General features: G+C 31.5%; 2 protein-coding genes and 1 long non-coding RNA gene across 3 annotated transcripts; 1 reads left to right on the top strand and 2 right to left on the bottom strand.

Annotated features, from left to right (window-relative positions):
• Positions 1–259: 259 nt before the first annotated feature.
• On the bottom strand, positions 260–1,673 carry LOC114181178 (receptor-like protein EIX1). Its single transcript, XM_028067539.1, has one exon. It carries the CDS (start codon positions 1,599–1,601, stop codon positions 435–437), a length of 1,167 nt encoding a protein of 388 aa, XP_027923340.1. The 5' UTR covers positions 1,602–1,673; the 3' UTR covers positions 260–434.
• LOC114181177 (receptor-like protein EIX1) lies at positions 1,522–3,857 on the bottom strand. Its single transcript, XM_028067538.1, has 2 exons — positions 3,077–3,857; positions 1,522–3,007 (listed from the first exon to the last, which is right to left on the bottom strand). The coding sequence occupies exons 1-2, from the start codon at positions 3,798–3,800 to the stop codon at positions 1,731–1,733; spliced, it is 2,001 nt and encodes a 666-aa protein (XP_027923339.1). The 5' UTR covers positions 3,801–3,857; the 3' UTR covers positions 1,522–1,730.
• Positions 3,858–7,163: 3,306 nt separating this feature from the next.
• On the top strand, positions 7,164–9,838 carry LOC114182655. The gene is made up of 4 exons (XR_003604158.1): positions 7,164–7,501; positions 8,141–8,265; positions 8,643–8,722; positions 9,519–9,838. It is a non-coding gene; the product is annotated as an uncharacterized LOC114182655 (long non-coding RNA).
• Positions 9,839–11,587: the final 1,749 nt, after the last annotated feature.

Raw genomic sequence — 11,587 nt, 5'->3', positions numbered from 1 at the left:
TTTTTTTTTATAGTGGTTGAGGGCTAGCAGCAATAAGACAAGCGATTAAATCTCATGTTATAGAGAGGGTAAAGGTGGGGCGAAAGGAAATAGAAAAAAGTAAATTGTAATTTGAAGATGATACTCTTTTTATTTGTCAAGACAAAGATCACAATCTGATGATAATAAAATGCATTTTTAGATGTATTGATCTAGCATCATGGCTGAATGTGAACAACTACAAGAGTAAATTGGGAGGAATAGGGATTACAGAAACCATTTATACATCTTTAAAACAAACATAGTTTATCACAAATAAATATCATAAAACGATATATCATCATCAAGAAACGTATATCATCTTAAAGAGATTTTTATGATCAAAGTCTTCTACACAATTTCTTGAGGAATCATTTGAAAGTAGAACCTTTTACAACACATTATGAAAAATACATTTAAACCAACAACTGATACAATTTGTTCAAGAAGCTCAGGTAAGCAATTCTCCAAGGTTTCCAAATTAGAATTGGTCCTAATAAGCCCCAAAATCCTACAAAGAATCCTACTCCCATGCTCATGTATAACGCTTCAAAGAAATCAGAATCATCTTCATCCTTTTCTGTTGCTGCTTCTGCCTTTGCTGTTCTATTCTCTCCAGGACAACTTTTGTTGATTTCTTCACCACAAAGATCAATATTTCCTTCAAAACTAGAGCCTTCAAAGGTCTGCAAATGTCTTCCCAATGGAATTCTCCCAGAAAGAGAGTTGTATGACAAGTCTAGTTTTCCTAAGAAATCAAGTTGGGAAAGAGAAGAAGGAATTCTCCCATGCAAATCATTTCTTGACAAGTCAAGAGATTCAAGTGAACTTAAATTTCCAATTTCAGAAGGAATTTCTCCACTCAAATTGTTTCTTGATAAATTTAAAGAAACCAGCCCAACCAAACACACAACTTCTTTTGGTATTTCACCTGTGAAATTATTGCTTGAGAGATCAATACTCTTAAGATTCAATTGGGGATCTCTGAACTCCTGTTCCACACCTTTCCACACCCACGTTATATCAAGACTGTAGGCCAAAGACACGAAGAAACCGTAGATTTCCCAATAAGTAGTAGTATTGTACTCATATATAAGGCGCTGAGTTTCAGTTCTGTTGATGCTCTTTTCAGACATGATAGTAAAATTCTTTAAGCATGCTGGAATTGCTTTTGATAACTTATTCCTGGAGAGATTCAACAATTGAATATGCCTTAAATAACAAAGTTGAATTGGAAAATGTTCAGAGAAGTGATTCCCTTGCATGTTCAAGATTATCAATTGCTGCATGCTTTCTCCAAGCCATGATGGTATTGGACCAGACAACTTATTTTCTCCCACATCCAACATAAATAAGTTAGTGCAATTCTTCAAACTGGAAGGCAGTTCACCTGTTAACTTATTATTTCGTAAAACCAATGCTTCTAATTTAAAAAGGTTCCCCATGGAGATGGGAATATTCCCAGACAACTCATTGTTGCTCAAATCAAGAAATAGTAATTGGTTTAAAGATTGCCAACAATCAGGGATTTGTCCCTTTATTTGATTGTTTGATAAATCTAAGGTTGCCAAATACGGCACCATGATTTTGTAACATAAGAAAGAATACAAATCTGAAAATTTATTATTAGAGATGAACAACCCTGAAGCTTGGAGCAAAAATGATGGAAGTGCACCCTCAAATTGATTTGCATCCAGAAATATAGATGGTCTTTAATGAAGCTTCAATGGTATATCAGGAATTGCCCCATTGAGATTATTGTAAGACATGTCTAACTCAAACAAATTTTGCAACGTGTTCCAAAACCATACTGGTATAGAATTATTAAGCTCATTATCAGATAAATCTAGCCACTGTAAGGAATTTTGAGTCTGGAGCCAACCAGGAAAACTCGGACCTAGCTCGCAGGATGCTAACCTCAATGCTGTTACTTGAAAAGGAGGAACCCAACTTGAGACAAATCTTAGAGACAATGTGTTGTATGATAAGGATAAGGTTTGTAATTTGGAAAAATTAGAAAGATGAGATTCAGTGACATCACCCTCTAAAGAATTCTCTTCCAAGTTTAAATACTGCAACTCAGATAACAATCTGATGCTTTCAGGTATCTTGCCATTAATTTGGTTATATGATAAATCCAAATTTTGAAATATGTGGCTATTGCACCATGAAGAATTTTGAAAGAAATGAGAAATTTCCCCATTCAACTTGTTATTTGAAAGGTCTAAGGTCTGCAATCTGCACATGTTTCCAAAGAAAGACGGAATCTTGCCTTGTAATTTGTTTCTGGTGGCAAAAAAACTTTCAAGAGAGTTCATTACTTTTCCAAATCCATCTGGAATGGGACCTTCTAACATGTTGTCATAAAGGTGAAGGGTCTGAAGATTCTTTGTGCAGTTCATAAGCCAGTAAAACACAGTAGATGATTTCAATAGATTTGAGGAGAGATAGAGTATGACAAGGGAAGAGGAAGAATTAATTGTGGAAGCAGAGGAAATAGGAAAACTTCGATCTGTAAGAATGCAGTCATACAGATAAAGTACTCGTAGTTTAGAGCCAAAATTAAAATTACCTTCAAAAACTGATGATGTTAGATTATTCCAAGAGAGATCAAGAATATTAAGAGATGGAAAATTTGGATAAAGAAAAGATGAAAAAGCAATGTCATTACCCCTAAGATAAAGCTCCTGAAGGGTAAAATTTGATAACAATAGAAATGTTGAGGAAGTTAGCACATTAGAAGACAGATCAAGGACAGTAAGAGAAGTTGAAAAGTTGGAATGAGAAGGAAACAAAGTTTTGATGTCAGTATCTGAAAGAGAACAGTCAACAAGCCTCAACTCTACTAAGTTTGGAATGAGCGCATTGATAGATTGTAGCCACTGGTGCGAGGTGCTGAGATTATGCAATGAACTCAACTCTAGAGTTGTTAATGAGTGGAGATTAGACAACCACTCTGAATCCTCAGCTTCTATATTGAAATCACCGCCTAACCCAAGAGTTTGTAAGTTAGGAAGATTCTCATTCTGAAAAGGGATGGCTCCAGAAAGAGTGTTACCTGCAAGATTAAGATAATGTAGTCGCTTGAGATTCCTAAGTTGAAATGGGATGGCTCCGGACAGAGAATTGTCTCCAAGATTCAGATATTGTAGCTGCTTGAGATTCGTAAGCTGGAATGGGATTTCTCCTGATAGATAATTCCCTCCAAGGTCAAGATATTTTAAGTGTCTAAGATTCCCGATCTGAAAAGGAAGTGGTCCCAGAAGAAGATTTCCTCCAAGGTCTAGATACCTTAGAAGTGAAAGCTTTCCAAGTTGGATAGGAATCCTCCCACTAAATAGAGTAAATGAGAGGTTGAGATATTTTAAGTTGGTGAAAGAGCAAATGGCTTGTGAGATGTGATTCAATCGAAATTTATTATTGCTGAGGTCCAGATGTTGAATGTATTGCAAGGGAATCAATGAAGTGAGGTTGATTGCACCTTTCAAATACTGTGAATTGGTGCCATGGAGATGAAGTAGATGGACATGAGCAGTTCGATGGTTGCATTGAATGCCTTCCCAAGTGCAGCAATCTGTATTATTTTGATGGTCATTCCATGTAGAGAGTATGCCATGGTCATCTACGAGGCTTTGTTTGAAGTTGAGGAGTGCTTCTCTCTCCTTCTCTCTGCACTTTGCATCAGGACTTGGTTTGATTGGCGTTGTGAATGGGAGAGCAAATCCAGAGGCATGGAATAAAAGGAGAGCAGCATATAATATGTTGAGAGAGTAACGCCTCATTGTAAGTTGCTGAAATCAAGATAACGCCAATGTTATATAATCTGAGTTTTTCTTTTGGTGATGTTAAGAAAGCTTCATTGAATCATCATTTATATCAGTTCATAAAAAAAGCGTTCAATTGTTCAACCACTACAGTCCACAAACCTATGCTTCAATTATTGCCAAAAGCCAAAGTAGAAAGAAACTCCTTTTTCTTATCACATTTTTTATTCGAACTACGCGCTTTGTTGACTACTGACCAACAGAAATGGGAATGTAAAGTAGATTTATTTTTTTCTTTACGATCTAAATTCTTTCTATCTTTATCTTTAAATGATAATCATGATTAATTTTTGTCGTCAACCAAATATTTAGTATATTAAAAAAGTTATTTAGCATATCAAAAGAAAACTTAGGATATTTTACCGTTAGATAACCAGATACCACATTATTAGTTCTCAATGTCCAATCTAAATATGTCTTCTGCATTCGGTTCTTTGAAATATTAAAAACGATTTAATTTACTCTAGAATTTATTGCTCAATTATATTTTTATAAACCAACAGGATTCACTTTGTTTGGTATTGGCATACAACTAAGTAATGAAACGTGATTTCAAAACGCATTCAAATCCATCCCTTAGCCAGTATCAGATAAGAGAATTTAAACCGATTGTTTAAATTAACAATAAGTAAGTAACGAAATGAAAATTTTTACATGTGTTCGATTTGTATAATTATGAAGGTATTGTAAAATTACTATCTGGGTATAATGTTTTATATTTTCGAATATACAATATGCTAAAATTCTTATATTTTAAATTCAATAATTTGGAATGAAGTAAAATCATAACTTAGATTATATAATCTAGATATATTTTTTTGTATTTGAGATTATACGATCTAAAATATACATTAAAATTTATACTTCGAAATATATAATTTAGAATATTAATTTTATGTTCTAGATTTTATAATCTAGAATACAAAAATATATTTTTCTTGTTTAGGATTGTGTAAAATCGGGAAGATATGTTGATTGGACAAACTGAAACTTAAGTTAAAAAGAAAGAAAAAAACATGATTTTTATTTATTTTATTAAGGGTGTAATTAATATTTCAGAAATGATGAAGATGCAGGAAGAAAACAAGGGAGTGCACAAAACAATAGCAATAGCCATTGTTCTTTCAGAATATTTTAGGGTTAGAAAAATTAAGCATCCACTGACGTGTTCATTGTTCAATTTGAATTGATTCTATGGATTAGAAAATGACAGATGTTAGACACTGGAAAGAAGAAAATGAAACTGGTCCATAAAGACCTTAAACTATTGATTGTCCTATTGGAATACATTTTATGCGTTAGAAAATTAAGCATGTTAAGTGGTCCAATTACCTTACGGTATTCACAGTCCTAATGAAATCCATTATATAAGTTAGAAAACTATGAATATTTAATCCTCAAACACATATCTATTATTAGCAGTAAATTTAACTGTTTCACCACACAAGGGACACCAACAAGCATAGGGATACATCTTCCAAGATATGACCCAATATTTTCATATTTTGTCTTATAAAATCTAGCTTTCATAATGAAGACCAATGTCTAATATTATAAAATGGTTAAAGAAAGCATGAAAGGGTGCAAAGAAGAAGAAAGAAACACAAGAAACAATAGGAAGAGAGCAAGAGAACAAAAGAGGCAGAGTTACACAGTAGAGCTCTTCAAATGAAGAGCTTTGATACCATAATTATCAATGATGGAACGAGAATGCATAACTGCATAAACAAATTGAAGTTGCATAAAAACATACAATCATAAGTATAATGAGAGAAGAAGATAGAGAAAGGTGAAGAAGAAAGAATTGTATCGACTGGTCAATGAAAGAACAAGGAAAAGATCCTTGTATACAAGAAAACAGAATATGGAAGGAGCCAAGAAGCAACGCTGGGCGGTCCAAGGATTGCGCTGAGCGGAACAGAGCACGACTTTATCGGATGTAGAAAAAAGAAAAAATAGATGTAGACAAAATCACTGTCCATCAATATTTTCCTTATATGAATAACTAATAAAGTTTTTTTTTACTACATTAAATGTATCCATAACTTGAAATTTTCTCAGATTTTATCTTCACAAATAATCTACATGTAAATTTTATAATCATATTTTTTCTTTGTTGACTACGTGTATATACTCTAATCAAAGTTTATATATATAGATATAGAGGTCACCTTTTTAGTAATTGAATAAACATGTAAGATTCGCTTTATAATTGGGACAATTTCTGAATAAAATCGAAACATATTTTTATGATCATTAAATAAAATTTGCTCTTTTTAATATACATATACATATATATATATATATATATATATATATATATATATATATATATATATATATAATTTGTTATCTAATTTATTTACTTCATCAAAAATATTTGAAATAATTATTTATTTAAAACAACTAAAAATTAAACTAAACCCGGTTTAATCTAATTTAAAGAGTATATCTCAATTCATTCATGGATGTATATTATGCTCGAAAGGCAGCAACAAATATGTAAAACAAAAAGCAACATATCATAAGTAATTATCAAAGTTTACCTGTGGACATGGATGTTTGTTGTTTTCTGGTTTTTTCTAACTTCGCAAGGTAGAGAACTATGGAGATCATGAAAACTACACTTGCTTGACATGAAATTTCAAAGCATAGTGCTGTCAATTTGATTATAATTCATGCATCTAGTCACAAATTTAAAAACTATATATATAAAATAAAATAAACACTTTAACATGTGAAAAAAGAAAATATTAATTATAGTGAAGCATATTTAGCAGGATCAATTTCATTTGATTTGCTAAATTGAACTTCAAAATTTAATATTATAGTTGAAGTTAGACGTTATTATATATACTAGTCCTTCTACCCGTGCAACGCTACGGGTTTTTTTGATATGTAATAATTGTGGTAATAGCTACGCCAAAATGTTCAATAGACAGCACTATTTAGATAGCGCTTATTTAATTAAGTGCTATAAATCAAAATACGAAACTAAAAGATAGCGCTTTATAAAATAAACGCTATAAAATTATTACTTATAAATAGCGCTTCATCAAAAAGATGTTATTTATATCAAATTTATATTTAAAAATAAAAAATAAAAAATATAATATGTTAATAAAAAGCGCTTTTAAATTTAAGCGATATCTATTAGATCATGAATAGATGGTGTTTTATTACCTAAGCGCAATCTATTTTATTTATTAAAAATAAATTCATAAATAAAACTAATTAATTCATTAAAAACTAATTAAAACAAAAGAAGATGAAAATAAAAATTTATCCTACCACCAAAACTTTTCACTTTCTCCAAAAACATCCAGATCTCCAAATCTGGAGAAAATGTTTCAAACCCCACACACAGTCCTAAATCCCATATCTCCTAAAATTTATTTCCCCCCAAATTTTCAACACCCAGCCTACGAATCCAACCTCTGCCCTTGTCCTGGTGAATCGTCAAGAGCCGCGAACCACTCCGCCATGGACCATCTCGCAAGACATCCAATCCCTCACCGAAGTTGTGCCTGAAGGTTGTACATCAGTCAGTGGCATGCAATGAAGTTCGTGGACAACACAGCTGCGAGCTCACGAGCGTTTCCTTTCCGAGGAATTGCCGCCCCTCGGTGATGTTCTGTCGCACTGGAAGAATGATATAGGTTTCTGGTTTAATTTTTAATTAGGAGCTAGTTAGTTATTTGATCCGGTTACAATGGTTTTGGCTTGTTATTTTGTGCCAATTTTATTAGGGTACGATATTTGAAACTCGTGTACACCAATTTTCTTTTTTATTCTTTATGTTTTCTACTTTACGGAAAGGGAAATGGAGGAGGTGGTTTTAGAATTACATCTCACTGCTTGAATTTTTAAGTAAGGAAAGCATTTGCTTCTATTGTTTATGAATTGTAGTTAAAATTAAATAATGAAGTCCTCACCCGTCTTGTTTGGATATGTTTTAAAAATGAAATGCCAGTGTTATAATTTCATTAGGAACTTCTTTTTTTTCTCCGATAAGGTTCTCTCCCTAGTTCCTGAGAAAGCAATGTTTTCCCTTTTCAGTTTTTTTTTTCATAGCATTTGATTATTTGAAAAAAATTTGAACATTGTTTTCTCTCTTAAGTAAAGTAATTGTTCCCCTTAGGTGAAGGAAAGAGGAACATATATCTCTCAATCTGCCTCCTTAAAAATCTTCTAAATTAGGATTGTGTTCTGGATTGTGTTCTTTATACTGCATTTATAGGCTTAATACTCGAAAGCATGAGACTTTTATGTTGTGATAATATTTTATTTTTTAATAGGATGAAAGAATCATGGACAAAGAAACAATCTGAAGGTGATTCTGAGATTTCAGCATGGGTTAGTAAAAGTGGCAAAGTTAGAGAAGAATAGAGCATTGTAGCTCTCAAAGATTTTTGAGGAGCAGGTTTTTTTCCCTTTTATGTTGTACCTATATTTTATGATCTTTAAGACACTGTTTCTCCCGGTTTAAATATGTAATCATTACAACATGCTAAAAATTTCACTTGACAAAATTTGAAATCCTTCTGTACATTTGAAGTTCAAGTTCTTTACCTTATTTTAATTACAATCTCTTGTAGGCCATGACTTATGAATTTGTTTATTAATGATGTGTACTTTTTTACCATTTGTATATTTGCAATATAAATATAAATTATATACAACTGATATACAAGTTAAAAATAAACATTTTGAAGAACATAAATATTTTATGTTGTTCAACAGAAGTTGTGATTCTAATAGTAGTTAAGTAGTAACTTGACCCTTCCGTTTGTTCTGCAGATGGAATTATATTGAAATAGGTGGCAAGATAAAAGACATGGATTGCGTGGAAGCTTTTGGAACTAGTGTGACAACATGGGGTAATTGAGTTTAAATTTATAAACTTTTAAAATTGGTGCATCATTTATTAGGATGGCACCGATAGGTGTATGTTTTGGTGGCATTAAGGGTTCTTATTCTATATATGTAAGGTACTCCTAAATAATCATCTTCACAATATAACTTTGACGTCTCTGATTTCAACTACCACTTTATTTATAGTGATATATATATATATATATATATATATATATATATATATATATATATATATATATATATATATATTTAAACAATGGCAGTGTATGCTTTAGTAATTTTAATTATTTTATTACTATGATATATTAGATTCATTGGTTTCGTTATATTAGTGAGATAACCTTAATTTTTGGGTGCTTTATTAGAGTGACGTCCTTGTATGATGTTAATTTTCTCTTGCTTTCTATGATGTCGGTAATACTATTATTTTATACTATTTTTTCTGCAAAAATATGTTGTTACTTTATGCTTATGATAAAAGTCAAGCTGTAAATATGGGATGAAAGGGTTATAATATTATCATAGATTTTGTGCTATGCTGAAAGTTTCTGTAATTAATATTGAAAACTAAGACTAACTATAAATAAATAGAATAAGGACTTGGGTCTTAGAATTTGTCCAAGACCAACTACTCTGGAAGCTTAACATGTTAGGTATATATATGAATGGTTTTACATATAACTTCCTTCTTATGCAAGAAGTTGAAGAACTTTATAGTAATGTATGTTTTCAAAAAGGATTTTTTTTTTTTTTTGCTATTCTAATGTGTTTGCGGCCATTTTTTTAATGTGGTTTCAGCGCGAAGAACAATGGAAAAATGCAAACGCAGAAGTTGAAGATGTCCACATACATGATGTGCGAGATTCTGGACCAAATTGGAGCTATAAAAGAAATATGTGAAGCACTTTTGTTGAGAGTATGGAGCGTAGTGTTGTTAGTTTGAACATGTTTTTGTCTTTTTTTGTTTGTTTTTTTGGTATATAGATTCAAGTTTAATTTTAAGGAGCCTAGTATAGATATAATACTTTTTGGATATGTAAATAGGTCTGATATATCATATTTGGAATTAATTTGTAATACATATGATTATTATGAATATATTGTAGTTATATTATAGACAATTTCAGTTACCCAAGAACTTAGACTAGTATACAATTTACCTACTATCTTTATTTTTTTTTTATAAGTGTTTTCTATCTTTAAAAGAAAACATTTGTCTAGAAGATAAAATACATGTATAGTTTTTTGAATCACATTTGATTGACTTTTATAATTCTCATAAATGGTTTCTGTTGAGATAATAAAATAAAAAATAATGAACGAAAAATTAAGTAAATTACAAAAAAAAATTTAAACCAATACACAATGCGCTTGAGCGGTGTCTATAGATCATTTGTATTTTTCAAGAAAACATAGATAGCACTTATGTTTCCAAGCGCTATCTATAATAACACCAATAAATAGCACTTTTGGAAGAAAGCGATGTCTTTTTGAAAATATATAGATAGCGCTTGTTTAGTGAAATGCTATCTATAAGATGTTATTAGATAGCGCTTTTTTACAAACGTTGTCTATTAATAGATACCGCTCCAATAGATAGCGCCTAAAAAGCGCTATCTATTAGCAAAAAAAACGCTATCTATTGACAATTTTGGCGTATCTGAACTTAAATAAGTCACCTCTTCACCACCGATTAAAGACAACATGAAATCATTTACTTGCTCTACAGAATCATTTGTTGGGCACAAAATTGCTCTATCATCAAAATAATTAGGCTTCAACATGTTAACCACAAATTGAGGATAAACAAATTCAACCAATGCCAATAAAGGTAAATCTGTGTTTGTAATTAGGATCTGTTCTGGAATTTCAACCATGCACTCACCATTCTCATTTAGATCCATTTTCCCGTCTCCAATCTTCAATATCCAATCAGCAAATTCTTGAATATCATTGGTTGTTTCAGTATTTGATGTAGTACTTAATCTCATGTTCTTGGATAACTTTAGCACTTTACAACAATTTCATAACTCTGAATAGTTGATTGCTGATTTTATAATATCAAACCTAGATCCTTTTTTGATAACTGGTAGAATTTGTCTAAAGTCACCTCCCAACACAACTGCTTTGCCACCAAATGGTTTGTCTTTATTGGCATCATCAACATTTTGCATAATATCTTTTAGTGTTCTATCAAATGCCTCAAAGCACATTCTATTTATCATTGGTGCTTCATCCCAGATAATCAAACTGGTTGCCATAAGAAGTTTTGCTCTGAGACTACCTTGTGCTATGTTGCAAGTTGATTCATCATTAATTAACAGTGGGATGCAAAAGGTAAAGTGTGCTATTTTTCCACCAGGAAGTAATAAAGAAGCAATTCTACTTGATGCTACGTTTAAAACAATCATGCCCTTGCTTCTTAGACCAGCCGACAATGTCTTCCACATAAAAGTCTTACCTGTACCACCATAGCCATATAAGAAAAGGAATCCTCCCTTTTTTGAAAGAACTGCTGTCATGATATCCTGATATACATGAATTTGTTCATCATTCAGTGCTTTAAACAAACTGTCATGTTCTTTCGCCATGTCTTGTTTATTATATTGCAGCTCATCAACAATAAATCTATTATTGAATGTACGTACATCTGAAAGATCAAGTTGAGGTAATGAAGGATAATCTTTCAAACTTCTACCATTTGACATTAGCATTTCCTCTATTTCCAGCAGACATAATTTTTGTAATTCAGCAGTCTGAATTTGAAGACCTACAATAAGTAAATAATACAATTAAAATATATATGTATAGCAAATTAAAAAAATATATATATAAAATACCTGGTAAGTTCATCTCCTTTCTTTTTT

The sequence above is a fragment of the Vigna unguiculata genome, chromosome 4, assembly GCF_004118075.2.
Source record: "Vigna unguiculata cultivar IT97K-499-35 chromosome 4, ASM411807v1, whole genome shotgun sequence".
Taxonomy (NCBI): domain Eukaryota; kingdom Viridiplantae; phylum Streptophyta; class Magnoliopsida; order Fabales; family Fabaceae; genus Vigna; species Vigna unguiculata.
The sequence above is the reverse complement of the archived record's forward strand: the minus strand, read 5'-3'. Positions and strand labels throughout refer to the sequence as shown.

What these genes read in the sequence shown, in the direction of transcription:
- LOC114181178 (XM_028067539.1), bottom strand. Translation starts at nt 1,601, where the DNA reads ATGGTGCCGTATTTGGCAACCTTAGATTTATCAAACAATCAAATAAAG.
- LOC114181177 (XM_028067538.1), bottom strand. Translation starts at nt 3,800, where the DNA reads ATGAGGCGTTACTCTCTCAACATATTATATGCTGCTCTCCTTTTATTC. An exon ending in ACATTATCTTAATCTTGCAG is followed by an intron (nt 3,008 to 3,076) that starts GTAACACTCTTT and finishes CTCTTGGGTTAG; the next exon opens with GCGGTGATTTCAATATAGAA.